At 48.2% G+C, this 17,423-nt stretch overlaps 1 protein-coding gene across 1 annotated transcript; it reads right to left on the bottom strand.

Moving 5' to 3' along the window:
* Positions 1-5,051: 5,051 nt before the first annotated feature.
* SLC35D3 (solute carrier family 35 member D3) lies at positions 5,052-8,691 on the bottom strand. The gene is made up of 2 exons (XM_040449075.1): positions 7,936-8,691; positions 5,052-6,901 (listed from the first exon to the last, which is right to left on the bottom strand). The coding sequence occupies exons 1-2, from the start codon at positions 8,372-8,374 to the stop codon at positions 6,072-6,074; spliced, it is 1,269 nt and encodes a 422-aa protein (XP_040305009.1). The 5' UTR covers positions 8,375-8,691; the 3' UTR covers positions 5,052-6,071.
* Positions 8,692-17,423: the final 8,732 nt, after the last annotated feature.

Raw genomic sequence — 17,423 nt, forward strand, 5'->3', positions numbered from 1 at the left:
AGAGAGGGAGACACAGAATCGGAAACAGGCTCCAGGCTCCGAGCCATCAGCCCAGAGCCTGACGCGGGGCTCGAACTCACAGACCGCGAGATCGTGACCTGGCTGAAGTCGGATGCTTAACCGACTGCGCCACCCAGGCGCCCCTGTATTGTTCCCTTTCTATTTTATCTTTTCTTCGTGGCGAAGTGGCAAGAGCACATCTGCCCCACCCCACCCCATTCTCCCAGGTTCAAGTCCAGTAAGAAACAAAACAAAACAAAACAAAACAAAACAAAACACGCTACTTAAGTCTTGCCAAAAGCATCCTTGCATCTCCTTGGCTCTGACTAGGTCCCGTGACCATCCTGAACTAATTGTGCTTCCAAGAAATGCTTTGACTGCATTGGCTGGAGTCACACACTGAGGGTGGAAGGATGGGCTCGACACTATCTGAATTACATGAACCCAGAAGTGGAGAGGGGATGGTTCCCCAGGGGAGATTTGCGAGCTCATTTTACTAGTTGTGCATCTATTCTATGTTCTAGCCTGTTCTGCTCTCAGGCTTTCTTCCAAACCCTGCTGTTGGATCTCGGGAACAAAACGAAGCAGATTCAGAGAGGCATATATGCAGAATCAGAAGTACTTGTTATGTGTGTAAGGGGTGGTGAGGGCCGCGGCCAGGGAGAAGGGACCATTTCAGCAGATGCTATGAAGTTCAGCTTGGCAGACGTACCATGGTATCTAGAGACAAAGGCAACAGATGAGTCAGGTCAGCAATTATCACTCGGAGGCTAACGTGGAAGTTTCAGATATCATAGTAGGTAGTTGAAACACGGTAAAATAAAAACTAGAAGTGGAAGAAATTTCTGTCGTGCAGAAGCGAAGGACCCCAAGACAGAGAAAGGGGGAGTGATACTAATGACAACTACCACGATGCACCAATCTGAATGTGCATTGACTCCTGCTCACAATGCACTTGGACTCAAAAGTTTCCCACACTCACATGCAGAAACCACCACAGCTTAAGCGCAGGAGCGGTCAACACTCAACACGAGGGGAAGGAGACCTGGAGTTATAAGAAGGGCCAGCAGCTGTGGACGTTTTCATTTCTTTAGGAGCCTTCCTTAGGAATGTCCAGCTTCCCCTTCACAACCTGTGTCTCTACAGAAATTGAGCAGGCTCGCCAAAAGTCATTAGGCAGGACTTCTGGGTCCAGCTCCAACATGTAAAGAGTTGGGAGGTTGTAACTACCATTGCTACGATGAGAAAAAAGATGAACAAACTGAAACTAAATGGCTTTTCTAGGCCCCATTAGGGAACTGAGGTTGCAGGCAATGCTGCCAGACCCGGAATCTGGACAGACAGATGAATCCGGAACATTACAGTGGAGTCTTGACCCGGAGCAGAAGCCACTAGAGCTGTAGATTTGGTAGGAACACTTAAATAGTAAATTTTATAAATTCCTGCAGGCTGAATATGAACTATCTTGAGAGTGAGAAACTCCTGGGGGCCAAGTGTTAGCGGGATACCCACATTTTCATGGGTTTGACTTCCAGGAACCTTGGCACTCCGGCAGAGGGAGGGAAAGAGAAATCCTTATGAAATATGCCCAGAAGGTTCTCATAAAAGGCCTACTCTCTGGATGCAAAGACTTACCAGAGCTTTATCCCACCCCAGGGAAAGGTTTTCTGCTTTCTCCCACCGCAGGCCCCTCTGGCCCACCTTTCTCATCTAAGAGGAGAAAAAAAAGAAACGACTAAGAAACACTGGTCACAATCCAGGGACACAGGCCACTAAAAGACAATAATAAGAACACCTTTCCTGTATCATTTACCATATACCAACAATGCTCCAGGATAAGAGTAGTTTACAGCTGAAAGATCTGAGGTGCATCAAACTCTACCTAAGGAGGAAGCCCAAAGAAAACAGGGAGATAAAAGCAAGGACACTAGAAGCATCCACGCGGGCGGCAAACTTTAAACAGAGCCCACCTTGTAGCCCTATTAACATGAAATCTCACACTAGAAGCTGATTTACCTCAGGTTCTGTTATCCCACACATCATCCGGCTTTCAAAAAAAAAAAAAAATTCATAAGGCATGTTAAATAGCAAAGATAAAATATGCCTAAATAGACAAAGCAAGCATCAGAATCACACTCAGATATGACACAGGCTTTGGAATGATCAGACGGGGAATTTAAAATAACTATGATTAATATGCTAATGGATCTAATGGAAAAAGTAGACAATATGCAAGAGCAGATGGGTAGTTTAACCAGAGAGATGGAGGGGCCCCCGGGGGGTTCAGTGTGTTAAACATCAGACTTGGGCTCAGGTCATACTCTCGTGGTTCATGCGTTTGAGCCCCCATGTCGGGCTCTGTGCTGACAGCTCAGAGCCTGGAGCCTGCCTCAGATTCTCTGTCTCTCTGTCTCTCTGCCCCTCTCCAGCTCTCTCTCTCTCTCTCTTAAAAATAAATAAATGTTAAAAAAAAAAAAAAACTTTAAGCAGGGAGATGGAAATTCTTAGAATCAAAAGGAAATGCTAGGAGTTTCAAAAACTGAAACACTGCGACGGAAATGAAGAATGCCTTTGGTGGGTCCATCAGCAGACTGGACATGCCCCCCAAAAGAACCAGTGAGGTTAAAGATAGGTCAATAGAATCTTCCCAAAGTACAGTGCAAAAAAAGTCTTCTGTCAGTCGAGGACTCGTAAGTTTCACCTACCTTCAGCTCCCTGAAGTGTTGCAATTAATCACACAGGCTATTAGGCACTCTGACAACACATGACCACTTTTGTGGGATGGCTAGTCTTCCAGAAGTTTAGGCCACTATTTCAGCTCTGTTCAGCCACCCACAGTAGCACACACATACACACCCTCTCACCTGCACATTCTGGGCAATCATTCCCCCAGTGTTTTGGACGATCTGTGCCTCAATAATAGACGGCTAGACAGCAAGTAGGGGGCGAGGCCAGCAGTGGGGTGAGTGTTGAGAATGCCTGTCTGACATCGTGGTATATAGTCCACAGACAGATTCCAGTTGATAAATGGCAGATGAGTGTGAGGCAGGGTCTCCATCCTGAAGAGCTGAGAGAGGAACAGATTGTCAAGGCAGAGACCAGACACCCAAATACATGCAAACTAGGGGCATAATCTCAGAGAAGAGGAGACTCTGAGTTGTCCAAAATGGGGCACAAAGACTGGGTTAGCCGAGCAACAGTGGGGATTTCCAGTTGGGTCCGTCCCACGGTAATATCCTGGAGTGCTACTCAGAAGCTTTGTTCCTGCCTGACTCAAGGCCTTGCCAGAGCCCGAAGGTCAGAGTGGACCTGAGTCTGTAGGTGGGCGCAAGTGTTACTGTCAATAGAAGAAGGATTCAGAAGCCAGGCAAGGCCTGTCACCTGCTCATGCTCTCCTGTGGCTGATCTCCAAGCACTGACTCACATTCTGCCCTGTGCTATGGCTTACTTTTTTGATCACATAGAGACTCCCAAGCTTCGCCCAAACTAATGGATGTGACAGAACGTCCACCTTTGATCTTTCTGGGCTTTTCCTATCCTTGCACACTCCCCACTGTCCCCTCCCAGTATAAGTGCCTGTGATGGTTACTTTTATATAACCACCTGGCCAGGCTGTGGGGCCAGTTGTTTGCTCAGACAATAATCTAGTTGTTGCTAGGAAGACATCTTTTAGATGTGATTAATATTTACAGTCTGTAGATTTTGAATAAAGAAGATAAACCCTCCATAATGTGAGTTAGCCTCATCTAATCAGCGGAAGGCCTTAAAAGCAAAGAATCAGGTTTGCAGAAGAAACAATTCTGCCTCAAGACTGCAACATAAACACCCTACCCGAGTTTCCCGCCTGCCAACATGCCCCACAGATTTTAGATTTGCCAATCCCCACAATTGCCAATTCCCTGTTCTCCCTCTCTGAGACAGATGATAGATAGACGATAGATAGATATGAGAGATACAGATATAATCTTCATGGTTCTGTTTATCTACAGATACATTTGTATATGAATATATAAATATATGTATATATGTATATGTGTATGTGTTTGTAGATGTATGTATCTATTCTTGGTCCTGTTTCTCCGGAGAACTCTTAACTGATAAGAGTATTTCTTCAAGTTTGTTGACAGGAAAGAGTTCATCTTTCTGCAATAAATGCAAATCAACAGTTTTGACCAAAAGGGAATTTTTTTCAGTGAAAACCAATCATGCTATCTTTTTCTCTGAGAATGGCATTTTAATAGTATTAAATGTATATATATGTGTGTGTGTATATATACACATATTTCATTCAACTTTGGGGCTTTTCATTAATTCTCTACTTCACAGAAATGCAACAGGATATGGTCTTGTGGCATGTTGACATTAAAATTCATGCTTCGTCTTAAAGAAGTCATTCTAACCCTAGCCAACCGTCTTTAACGGCAGACATATGAGGGCTCTTACATCTTAAATGGCTTGTAGAGGTATCTATGGAAATGATGACTTGCCTGTGACAACCAATAAACCAGCACCAATCACAAACCGCCATAGTTACCACTTGCTTACCCAGAGCATGGATCCAAACTGATGAAGCTGAGACTTCCGTTTTTGAGTCTGCTTTGCGTTTTGTTGGGATGTTTTGGAAAATAATGAAACATAGAGGATACTGCCATCTGAGAGCCTCAGGAACACGCTGGCAAATAATGAAAGTGCCTTCTCTCAAATTACCTCTCTGGAGGGAGCTGAAAGAAAGACTTCCCTCTCGGTGCGCTCTTTACCATTACAACCCAGGTTCCATATTAACTGATGTTGGCCGTGGAGGACTTTTCCTACCTCGGGTGGAGACAGTATTTTATTTTACTTTGTAACAGTTCCCTTGACTGGAAAATGAGAATGTTTTCCTGGTGGTGGTGGTGGTTGTTACTTTTACAGTGGACTGCCAAGCTAATTTAGGAACTTCTCCATGGGGTGGCCCCTCCACAGGATATCAGACACCACACATTGAAGACAGGCACAAACTACACCACAACAATAGAGCCCAAATGTGTCTAAAACAAATGTATAACAATGTATCTTTTAGCAGAGAGACTCATACTTTATTTTGACAAATTTAAGATAGAAAAATATCATAAAGTGAATATAGCAGTTGCTGTTTTTGTCACAGGGTCTGGGATGTGCAGGGTGACTCGGGAGAGCGGGCTTAACTGGATGGTCTCACTTCTGCTTGGGCTTCAGTGAACACCGAATTATTTCTCAGCCTTTGCATTTGCTTGAAAGAATACAGGACGCAGTAAGACTGGCTTCTCAAAAGGTTATGGCATTCAATAACAGATATTATGAAGCAATGAACCCAAACAACCTTTAAAATATTTTTATAATTACTAAAAGCCAACTTCAACCTTCGGGTTTGAAGCTATGAACTCATATATTCAAAACAGCTTTAACATTTTCTACCAATATATAATAGAGTAACAGCACTTAATTGTTTTTTTGAGTGAAGAAAAATGAGAGTAAACCTGATATTTCAGATGACTATAAACAGTAAACGTCAACTCAATATATACGTGTGTATATATGTACGTATACGTATATACGTACGTATATATGCATGTGCATAATAACTTCAGTAACATACTCTTGCTCAGCTGGCCGTGAACACTGCAGTTCTATCACTGAAGATGTATCCCCGTATGTCCTCTTTGAGCTTATTAAGTGCTGTCATCCTGTCTACACTCCGTCTCTGGAGGGGGTGGGTTGAGGAACTCCTAGTGCATGCCGCCCTTCGGTTATGGTTATAAAGACAGAAAATTCACGTGCAGCCTGCACTGAACATATCCCTTCTGCAGCTGAGACCGCCGCCTCACTTTGTTCAGCACCTTCACATTCCTTTGTCTCTGTGATGCCTCAGGTAAACTCAGGCTAAATAATTCACGCAGCTGCTAATTCTGTTGCTGCCAGTGCGTTTCAGCTTCTTTCTTTGCTTCCCTTCCCCACTCCTCAAAGAATAAAACTGTGCGGCCCCTCATGAAAATATGGTATCTCGAACATATAAAATAAGCGTATGTACATATATACATACATGCGTTTCCTTTTCAAGGACTGGGTACCTCCTCATTTTCTATCAAGTAATCCTTCTTCATATACTTGGTTCCCCTGACTAACCGCCACACTTCGAGGTAAGCATCCTTCAGTGACCTCTTGCTCACTTCCTCCGGGCCGCGTGTGATCTGCGAACTCCGAGCCACCAGCGGGACTCCTCTGGGGCCACCCCTTGCCTCTGGCCCACTCTTCTGAGTGGAGCCACCTGCTGCCTTGCCCCCTTCTGACCCTCCATTTCCATCCTCCGCGGGCAGCTCCTCCATGACGAATGGCAGCTGATCTCCACTTGGCTGTGCCTCCTCTCCCCCGGGCCGCGTCTCTAGGTCCTCGTAGTTGCTTTGCTTTCTGGTCTCCAAGAATTTGGCCACACAGTAAATGATGGAGCCCAGGGTGTTCACCACCACGCCGGCAATGAACAGAGAGGTGGGCTCCACGTCGCTGAAGGCCACCATGCCCACCGTGATGGTGGCGATGCTCTTCACCACGCCCACGAAGCTAGTGGTCACCGCCGAGTTGATGTAGGTGCAGTGCAGCGTGGTGAAGTTCATGGCGCAGCCGATCAAGATGCAGGCCGCGAAGATGCAGACCATGGTCGGGTCCTTCCAGCCGGGGAAGGTCCAGGCGCGGATGGAATCGGTGCTGGCGAAGGAGCAGACAACCAGCAGTGGGGTGGCGGACACAGCGATGACGTACTGCGCGGTGAGCGGCCCGTGCTCCGTGTCGGCGCTGGCCTTCTGGATGAGCACCAGGTAGGCTGCGTGCACCAGGACTGCCAGCACGCCCGTCACGTACCCGATGGGGTCGCCCGTCAGGTCGCCGGCTCCTGGAGCGCCCCAGAGAACCACGGGGCCAGGGCAGGAAGGAAAAAGAGAAGACACCGGGTTGGCGCGGGTGGGTATTCATTGGGGCAACGCTTAGCCTTGGAGAGTGGACAGGGTTCGCGTCCCAGGTCTGCCCACGGGCATAAATCGGAGAGGCCAGGCTCAGCCAATGCCAGTTCCAAGCATGAGCGGAGGCGCCTTCCTGCATATCCGGGGCGGGGCGGGGGGGGGCACCCTGTCTAGTTCTGTGCACGACAAAGGACCCGGAGGGAGCAGATACCCTCGGGGTAGGCACGGAGGTCACCCAGGAGCTTCGTACGCTGCCCCCGCTCTGTTGGGCCGCGGAAGGAAGACGGATCCCCAGCCAGTGTCTTCTAACCCCAGGCGGGCTGGTCGCCGAGCGAACGCCTCCCTCTCGACCTCCGTGTGAAGGTTCCCGGTTCCCGCCGGCTCCCACCCGGCTCAGTCCTTCAAGCTCGGCCCTCACGTGGGTCTTAATCCACCCACCCCCGCCCCCACCCCTCCTCGCGCCGGGAGAGCCTCGCGCGGGGCCAGAGACCCTAAACTAGCTCAGGCGGCTCAAGCTTGGTTTCCATCGTCCCCCGCCCCCCACCACTCCAGCCCCGCGTGACCCAGGGAAGTTCATCGCCCCCGCCTCCTGCAAACCCAGTCTGCCCCGGCTCCGGCGGCTCTCGACCCTTCCCGGAGGAAGGAAGGGGTGCGGGGCGGAGGAGAGGGGAGGGTGGAGAGGGGAGGCGGTGAGCTGGGAAAGCGGAGAGGGCCATAGCTAGTTAGGCAGGGGCGGGGGTCGGAAGCCAGGACTGGGGGGAGGGGTACGCTCTGAAGGAGGAAGTCGGAGCGCCGGGAAAGGCTCGGCGGGGTCCCAGAAGTCCCGTGCGCGAGCCGAGCAACCACATTCAAAGTCTCTCTTTGCCTCGGTCTCCCTACTGGAAGTGCGGGCCTGGCACTAAGCGATCCTCGTAGCCTCGGTCCGGTGGTGTAGGGTGGGCCGGGGGCGGGCGGGGGTCGGGCTCACCTGCCAGGGCGGCGCCGCAGGTGGTGATGAGCACCGCGGCGAGCACCCCGGGCGAGGGCGCGCCGTTCTTGAGCACCAGGACGCCGATGAGCATGGTGACCAGGGGCAGGCAGCGCTTGAAGACCACGTACATGGGCAGGCTGAGGCCGCGCAGAGACCAGAGCGTGAGGCTCGACTGCAGCGTGGAGAGCACGGCGACCCCCGCGAAGGAGCGCGCCAGACTCCAGCCGAAGGGGGGCACGGCGATGAGCCCGAGGCGCCGCAGCAGCTCCAGGCTCAGCGCCGCCGTGGAGCTGGTCAGGCACTGCACCAGGGTCAGGAAGGAGAACTGGTAGCGGCTGATGAGGAACTTGAGCAGGATGTTGAGGGAGCCCGAGAAGACCCCGTGCGCGATGGCCACCGAGATGCCCAGCACGCGGCCCCGGCAGAGCTGCCGCATCGCGCCTGCCGCGCCGCACCCGGCGGTGGCGGAGCTCCGGGACCTGCGGAAGGAGAGCGGAGAAGAGAGCCGGGAGCAGCGGAGCGAGGGCGGCGGGGGTGCCCGCCCAATGCCGCGGCCAAGGGCAGGGGGCGCCGGCTCCCCGCAGAGGGTAGCTCCAGCCAGGCGTCCTCGCCGCTCCACCGCTCCGCGTCCGACTGCCCCGCAGCTCCCGGGAGGCAGTGACGGGGGCGGGGGACTCCGAAAAGTGGCAGGGGTGGGGGGGCTGGTCTGAGAGGAGTGGCGGGAACCCTAGCGACAGCGATTTGTAAGTATGTGACGAGCTGCGAATGGGTTGTGTCCCGCGCGGTTTCACAGTCAGGGCGGACGCTCTGCGCCTGGAAGCCCCCGCCGCTGCCGCACGCGGGACCGGACTCGCACCTCGGGGGCCCCCCCGCCCCCCCCCGGGGGCCCCCCCCCCCCCCCCCGCCCCGCCTCCGCAAAAGCCAGAGGCTCCCGCTCGCCTCTTCTTTCCAGCCCCGAACCCAGGAGCGCGGGTTGGGGGATCCCGGGCACAGCCAAAGAAGATTTTAGAAACAACAGCCCTCCAGGGTCGAGCACTGTTTTCGAGAACCGCAACAAGTGACATCACCCCCAGCAACCCTCCCCCGTCCCCACACCAGCAGCTTCAGCCGCTTTTCTATCCACGGTCCCTCCCGGCGCAGCCGCCGGACCATGCCCAACTGTCGGCCAGGAAATGGAAAAAAGTCGGTGCCAGCTGGCTGCGGGGCTTCCCGGTGCTCGGGCGCCAACGTCCCCACATTGAAGGAACCCACGGCCCCAGCCCCGGAGTGCTTTAGGGCGCTAGGGCTGGCTTCTTCCCCGCGCGGGCAACGCGCTCCCCAGTCAGTGCGCCTTCCAGGGAGGGACCTGGGATTACTCCAGTGGCTCGGGTGGGGGGAGGTTTTTTTTTTGTTTTTTGTTTTTTGTTTTTTTTTTTAGGGGGGAGGGTCCGTGGCCTCACCGGGCTGCGTAGCCTGGGGGCGGAGGCAAGGGCACACGTTCCAAGTGGGGCAAAGCCGTGAAATGAGCGTAAAAGCAGAAACTAAGTCTCGGGAGGGAGAACCATCCACCGTTTTGGTGGATCGCGGGGGCGACGGTGCCCCAGGGTGGGCGGGAGCCACTGGCCTCGCTCGGAGGTGGAGGGGGTGTGTTGGCAGGGGAGAGAGGGCGTAGCGGGGGCAGGAACCCAGGACCAAGACAGAGCCGAGACTGGACGTAGCTTTCTCTGGATCCCCGGGAACCGAACGCAGCCTAGCGGGTAGTCATTGACTCACTGCTTTGGAGAGCAGGACAACCCCTACCTCCTACCTCCCCCACCCCCGGCCAGGGCAGGTCGGCTTCCCGGCAGGACTTGAGAACTATTTACTTGTCTCGTCCGGCCGGAAGAAAAAGGGAATTCTCAATTACTGCGGGTACAAAGCTTCTGTGACCCTTTGATCTGAATTTCGCTCCCTTGAAAGTAACTCCTAGACCCGGAAACTCAGGAGCGGCAAAGGGGTTCGCTCAGCCCAGATCACAGCCAAGAGCCAGGCACAGTTTTCGCGCTGCTTAAAAATTAGGGACTTGGCTAGGGTTTGGGAGCGAGGAAGAGAGCTCCAAATTGCTTCGAACCACCTCTCCCTTTCGTTCACTTTTCTTATCCACCCACCTGCAGCAGGATCCCAACCTCCTAACCCTGAACTGCTGCACGAACTAATATGCACGAACCATTTCCTTGGTGATTCTTTCTTCTCCTCCACACTTCCACCTCTGTGCTGAAGGAGACAATTCCAGCCCAGATGTTGAAGCCGCGACAATTTTTACCAGAGCAGAAAAATAATTTACATCGGGTATTGGCAGCATCACCACAGTCCTTATTCTGGGCCAGCTTTCCAGGAGCTGGGAGCTCACTTTGGTGGGAGAGACCTAGGTCTCAACCAGTCCTCCAGCTCACGTGCCCAGCGCCTGGTAGGGCCACTTTCCCGCCCCCCCCCCTCAAGTGGACACTCAAGAAAATGCTTACAAATGGCTCAGTGTGTCAGCTTTCCAGGAATACCTCTGGAAAGCAATGTACTGAAACCTATGCTTCCGGTTCCCTGGGAAATTCTTTGTTTCTGTTGCTAATAGCTATGGTTACACACTAGTGGCTGCTTCACGGATTCTGTTTTTCATGGGATGTTCTTTTCTTGAGGAAATCGGGTCTGAAGCAAGGGACCCCATGTGTGTAGTATAAGCATATATACAAAGCATACAAAGTATACTCAGATTTAAAAAAAAAAAAAACTTTGAAGATTAACTCTTTAAAGAAATCAGCAAATACCAGATCTCTGCTTCTGGGGACCATTCCAATTAAAGGATGGTTTCTTTAAGCCATCTTGAGTGAACATAATAAAGACCTGTCTGCGTAGACCTAGTTTGGGAATGATTCATTTCTGCCAGCAATTATAATTGCTTCCATTTGTGATACTAACATTAGGTAAAAGATTTGGGGCTGATTCAGCTATCTCACCCTTCTCATTTAGGCAAGAAAATTTTGCTTAATATTTGAAACCTACATTGGCATGAAACAGTTCATTTTCTCCACTTTATTGCATATAATTCTTTTCCATTAGGGCTTTCATTTAAAAAAAATTAATACCATCAGCCACACCAATTACTAGATATCTCCTAAAGAAAAATGGGAAAAACAAGAATACTATGTTTAGCAAGGTTAATTGAACAAGAATGTAGATCTGAAGGTCAAAAAGCTATTTGACCTACTGGTACCAAGGGTCTAGACTCAAGCTCCATTATCTTTGGAGCTACTTAATACATACTGATGGCATTAAATAAATCCTTCAGTTCATTCATGTGGCAAACATGCAGAGCAAGTATTTTGGGCCAGGCACTTGGTTAGCCACAGAGGATTCAAAGATGAGCGCTCATCTTAGTTCTCAGGAATTCGCAGGGGCAGGTGAGGCAACACAATGATGCATATGCAACAGTGGGGTCGTGTGGCAGAAACAAGAGACAGCTAAGGAGGGAAATAATATCAGCTTTAGAAGGGGGTATCAGAGAAGACTTCCTGGAGGAGGAAATATGTTCTTATTTCATTATTTTTAATTGTAAAAGTAACCCATTCTCAGGACGCCTGGGTGACTCAGTCGGTTAAAGCATCAGACTCTTGATTTTCGCTCAGGTCATGATCTCACAATTCATGAGATCGAGCTCCACTCAGAGCCTGCTTGCGATTCTCTCTCTCCCTCTCTCTCTTCTCCTCCCCTGTGCACCTTCTCTCTCTCAAAATAAATAAATAAATTTTTAAAAAGTAACCCATTCACATTATAGTATGTAAAAGGAAAACAAACTTTATAACAATAACTAAACATGCTATCTTCAATATTCCCCACCACCAACCCCACACCAACCCCACTGCACAGAGTTGGGGGGTACTGGTATAAACCTTTAAGTTTTTTATGTATATATATTTACACAAACAGAATCCCCTTTTAAAAAATAATAAAATTAGGACTTTTACATATTTGTCCATAATTTGCTATTTTAAAAAGCATATTGTGGGGCACCTGGGTGGCTCAGTTGGTTAAGCATCCTACTTCGGTTCAGGGCATGATCTCGAGGTTCATGAGTTCGAGCCCCACATCGGGCTCTGTGCTGAGGGCTCAGAGCCTGGAGCCTGCTTCAGAATCTGTGTCTCCCTCTCTCTCTCTGCCCCTCCCCCGCTCACTTGTGTGCGCGCTCTCTCTCCTCTCAAAAATAAACATCAAAAATAATATTTTAAGATATTGTGATAACAAGCCCCTAAGATCTCTGCTTCCTCGTATTCACACCTTTGGTTAACCCTCTTACTTTTTACCAGGGCTGGTCTGTGTGACCAATAGGACACAGCAGAAATGATGGTGTCACTCCCCGAGGCTCGGTTATAAAAGACTGAAGCTTCTGTCTTGAATTTTCTTTCTCTTTTATCATTCAGTCTGGAGGAAGCCAGATGCCATGTTATAGGGACACTCAGGCCACCTGTGGAGGGTCCCACCTGGCGAGTATGTGAGGCCTGCTAACGACCAGGTTGATCCAGGCTGATCCTTCAGCCCCTATTGAGCTTCTGATACCTGCAGACCCAGGTGACAGCTTAACTGCACTGTCCTGAGACATTCTGAGCTAGAACAACGCAGCCAAGCTACGCTTGGATTCCTGACCTATAGAAATTCTAAGATAAATAAATGTTTTAAGCTGCTATGTTTTGGGATGATCTGTTACACAGAAATAGATAACTAATACACATATCAACAGCAGGGTGTCTTTCCATTGGCCTATCTTATTCTTTTAAATGACTGTTCTATAGTATAACCTTTCCTCTGTAGACAGGCATCTAGATTTTACCCAACAGTGATGTAATGGATACCCTTGGACATTTGTTCTTACATACTCTGTTAGTATTTGGGGTGTCAGGGTACAGACAGGGAATCCTGGGACTGGAACAGCTGAGTCTGTAACTTAAAATCTTTATTGCCATCCAAAATCTATAAAGAACTTATTAAACTCAACACCCAAAAAGCAAATAATCCAGTTAAGAAACGGGCAGAAGACATGAATAGACATCTTCCCAAAGAAGAAATCCAGGTGGCTAATCGACACATGAAAGATGCTCAACATCACTCATCGTCAGGGAAATACAAATCAAAACCACAATGAGATACCACCTCACACCTGTTAGAATGGCTACAATTAACAACACAAGAAACAACAAGTGTTGGTAAGGATGCAGAGAAAGGGGAACCCTCTTGCATTGTTGGTGGGAATGCAAACGGGTGCAGCTGCTCTGGAAAACCGTGTGGAGGTTCCTCGAAAAGTTAAAAATAGAACTAACCTATGATCCAGCAATTGCACTGCTAGATACTTACTGAAAGGATACAAAAATGCAGATTCGAAGGGTACGTGCACCCCAATGTTTATAGCAGCATTATCAACAATAGCCAGGGCGCCTGGGTGGCTCAGTCGGTTAAGCATCCAGCTTCCGCTCAGGTCATGATCTCACAGTTAGTGAGTTCAAGCCATGTGACGACGAGCTCTGTACTGGAACCTGCTTCAGATGCTATGTCTCCCTCTCTCTCTGTCCCTCTCCCACTCGCACTGTCTCTCTCTCTCTCTCTCAAAAGTAAACAAACATTGGGGTGCCTGGGTGGCTCAGTCGGTTGAGCATCCAGCTTCGGCTCAGGTCATGATCTCACAGTTTGTGGGTTCGAGCCCTGCATCCGGCTCTGTGCTGACAGCTTAGAGCCTGGAGCCTGCTTCGAATTCTGTGTCTCCCTCTCTCTCTGCTCCTCCCCCACTCATGCTCTGTCTCTCTCTCTCCTTCAAAAATAAATAAAAACATTAAAAAATTTCAAAAATAAACAAACACAATAGCCAAACTATGGAGAGAGTCCAAATGTCCACCGACTGATGAATGGATAAAGATGTGGCATATATACCCACAATGGAATATTTCTCAGCCATCAAAAGGAATGAAATCTTGCCATTTGCAATGATGTGGATGGAGCTAGAGGATATTACGCTCAGTGAAATAAGTCAGACAGAGAATGACAAATACCATATGATTTCACCCATATGTGGAATTTAGGACACAAAACAGATGAACATATAGGAAGAAGGGAGAAAAAGAAAGAGAGAGAAACAAACCATAAGAGCCTCTTCACGATAGAGAACCGAGGGTTGATGGGGGGGGGGGTGGATGGGCTAAATGGGTGTGGGGCGTGGATGGGCTAAATGGGTGTGGGGCATTAAGGAAAGCATTTGTGTTGAGCACTGGATGTCATATTAAGTGATGAATTACCAAAATCTACTCCTGAAAAGAATATTACACTATGTTAACTAACTAGAATTTAAGTAAAAAACTTGAAAAAAATTAAATTTTTTATTGCCAAATGCCTTCCAAAAAGGTATGTAACAGTGCTCTCACTTTCACTAATATTGGATATTAGCAATATTTTATTGTTTGCCAAACTGATAAGCAAAAAAATAGAATCAAATCTTTTAATTTGCATTTCTTTATCATCAAATTAGACAAAGTTTGGGTATTTTTTTTAATTGTATTAAACATTTGCATTTTTACATCTGTCAATTATCTATTGATATCCTTTGTCCACTTTTACGTTTGGCTGTCTCAGTGAGTTTTGAGAGCTCTTTAAATTGTGGATATTAAACCATTTGTTACATATGTTACAAATACACTTTCCACTGTGTCTTCTTTTAGCTTTGCTAATGGTGTGTTTTGTTATTTTAATTTTTGTATGTTATCAGTCCTTTTCTTTAGTCATTTCACATGACTTTCAAATGATGGATAAGAATTTGTCAAACCAATATATACCTAAAAAATTAATGTAATATCACGTATCAACTATAATAAAAAATGATTCACTGAGCCAAGAACAGGGCAATCCAGGCACATGGACTGCCTTGAACAAAGGCAGAAATGAAAACCTGCATTATTTATTCAGGGGAGCCTGTGAGCACACGGGTGTGGCGCACAAAGTTGGTGACCACAAGGACAGATGCGATGCTGCAGAGGGGCAGGGGCCAGCCCCAAAGGACCACAGTCTGATGAGTGAGCTTGAACTTTTTCCTGAGGGCAATCCTATAGGCAGAGAAAGGTTTTACACTCCGATTGATGTCATCAGATTGCATTTCTAGATCCATCTCCAGCAGCTGTGTTGGGGAGGATTGCTCCAAGGGCACAAAACTAGAAACAGATACCTCATTTGGGAAGGGACTGGATCATCTGCTGGGATTGTCCAGAGAAAACTTAACAATGGCATGAACCGGGGCAGCGGTGGTTGGATCGAAGGCCGGGGACAGAATGGAGAAGTATTTTAGGGGAGAAAAGGGGCAGGACTTATGTGATGCATCTTCGAGTGGAGAGGTGGGAAAAAGGGAAGGCACAAGAATGGGGTTTAGGTCTTTAGCTTGAGCGCCTGGGCGGAGAGTATTGGCACATGGGAAAGCGTGTGCCAGAGGAGCCCATTAATGAGAAAGTTGGTTTGGTTAGAAGAAACTGAGCTGTGGGGAGACCTGGCTGGGGGAGGCAGGAGACACAGACTTCAGCATATCTCTGAAGCAAAAAAATATTCAAGTGGATTATCTCACCCAACAAGAGGCCTGCTAAGAAATCATTGAGTTCATTTTGGGAGAAGCTGAAGGATAGCCACGTTGGTCAGTTAAAAAGTGCCATGGCCAGAGGCGCCTGGGTGGCGCAGTCGGTTAAGTGTCCGACTTCAGCCAGGTCACGATCGCGCGGTCCGTGAGTTCGAGCCCCGCGTCGGGCTCTGGGCTGATGGCTCAGAGCCTGGAGCCTGTTTCCGATTCTGTGTCTCCCTCTCTCTCCACCCCTCCCCCGTTCGTGCTCTGTCTCTCTCTGTCCCAAAAATAAATAAACGTTGAAAAAAAAAATTAAAAAAAGAAAAAAGTGCCATGGGCAGAAGAGACAGTAGGCTCTCAGCCTGGATGTCCCTGGGGGTGACATACCTTGGTAGGGTCACTCCAGACCCTGGGGCAGCTTCTTAGCAATTTCGACTTGGAAAACTCCATTCTGTCGCTTCTCTCAGGAATGATCAAGAGCTAGTCACCAGAGAGTTCCACACGTTTACTACTTCTCTGTGGGCCAATTTCTGTTATTCCTAGGAAAGGAAGGCTAGGTGGCAGGACCATGGGTTCGGATCCAGTCAGAGCAAGTTTCACATTCCAGCTTCATACCTGTTGGCTCTTAGGACTCCTGAGGGCCTTCATTTCTTTGTCTGGAAAACTGGGAGGGCTTCCTTTCAGGGACATTATAAAAATCAAAGAAATAACATACAGAAATCATCTCACATTGTGCCCAGATCACAGAAGAAGTTGGGGAGGCAGGAGGGATGAAAGCTAAGAGCTCAACAGCTAAGACACAAATGCTGTCCAGATACTGCCCGGCTTGTGAACTACCAAGAAGTTAAAAATCTCGGGAATTCTCTTTCAGGAGAGAATCCAGCCCCTTTCCTTCTAGTTTTCCAATCTTAGCTCCAGGGAACCCACTGGATAAACCCAAACTCTCTCATATTGTGAGACTCTAAGAATCTGAGTTCAGTATTACAGAGTTACTGTTCCACACACCTCTAACATCCTACAAATTGAGGGGGAAAGATCAAGAGAGATGGTAGTTTTTAAATCACAAGTATCTGCTTCAAAAGATACATGACAGATTATTTTAATAAACTCTCTCGCATTCTACAAGGAAAATAAATAAGTAATTTATTTCATTGTAAACGTAAATTCACATAGTAAATGTGATCTGGTTAGGTGTTTTTAAAGGTCTATGTAAAATTTGGCTGATACAGAGAGCACCCACTGTGAACCTGCTTTTACTGAACTGTACTTAGTGTGATGTCACTAGTTCTGGAGGGAAGCGAGAAACAGATTGACGAGCCTCATCATCGCGACAGCTGTAAGCATGTGTCTGAGCTCCTTGTTCCTTACATTGTATTCATGTTAAGAAAGCAGTGTCCTCGTTAGGGGGCTTCTCAAAAACAATTTAAGACTAAAAAGAGTTGGGATGCCTGGGTGGCTCAGCTGGTTAAGCTTTCGACTCTTGATTTTGGCTCAGGTCATGATCTCAAGGTCGTGAGACAGAGCCCAGAGTCCAGCTCTGCACTCTCAGCATGGAGCCTGCTTGGGATTCTGTCTCTCCCTCTCTCTCTGCTCCTCCCCTGCTCACGTGCTCTCTCTCTGTCTCTCTCTCTCTCAAATAAATAAATAAATAAATAAATAAATAAATAAATAAAATAAACATTTAAAAAAAAGTTGTACTTTCCCCCCAGACCATTAATTCATTTAACAAATATTTACAGAGCAACTTCTAGGTACCAGGCATGGTACTAGGATGAAGTCCTTGCCTTAGGTCTTGGGCACTGAACTGTGTACTCAACCAGGCTTCCTATTTATGTTTCTAGGAACAACTTTCTTTCTTTCTTTCTTTCTTTCTTTCTTTCTTTCTTTCTTTCTTTCT

This window comes from Herpailurus yagouaroundi, unplaced genomic scaffold, assembly GCF_014898765.1.
Source record: "Herpailurus yagouaroundi ecotype Mexico unplaced genomic scaffold, PumYag 198, whole genome shotgun sequence".
NCBI lineage: Eukaryota > Metazoa > Chordata > Mammalia > Carnivora > Felidae > Herpailurus > Herpailurus yagouaroundi.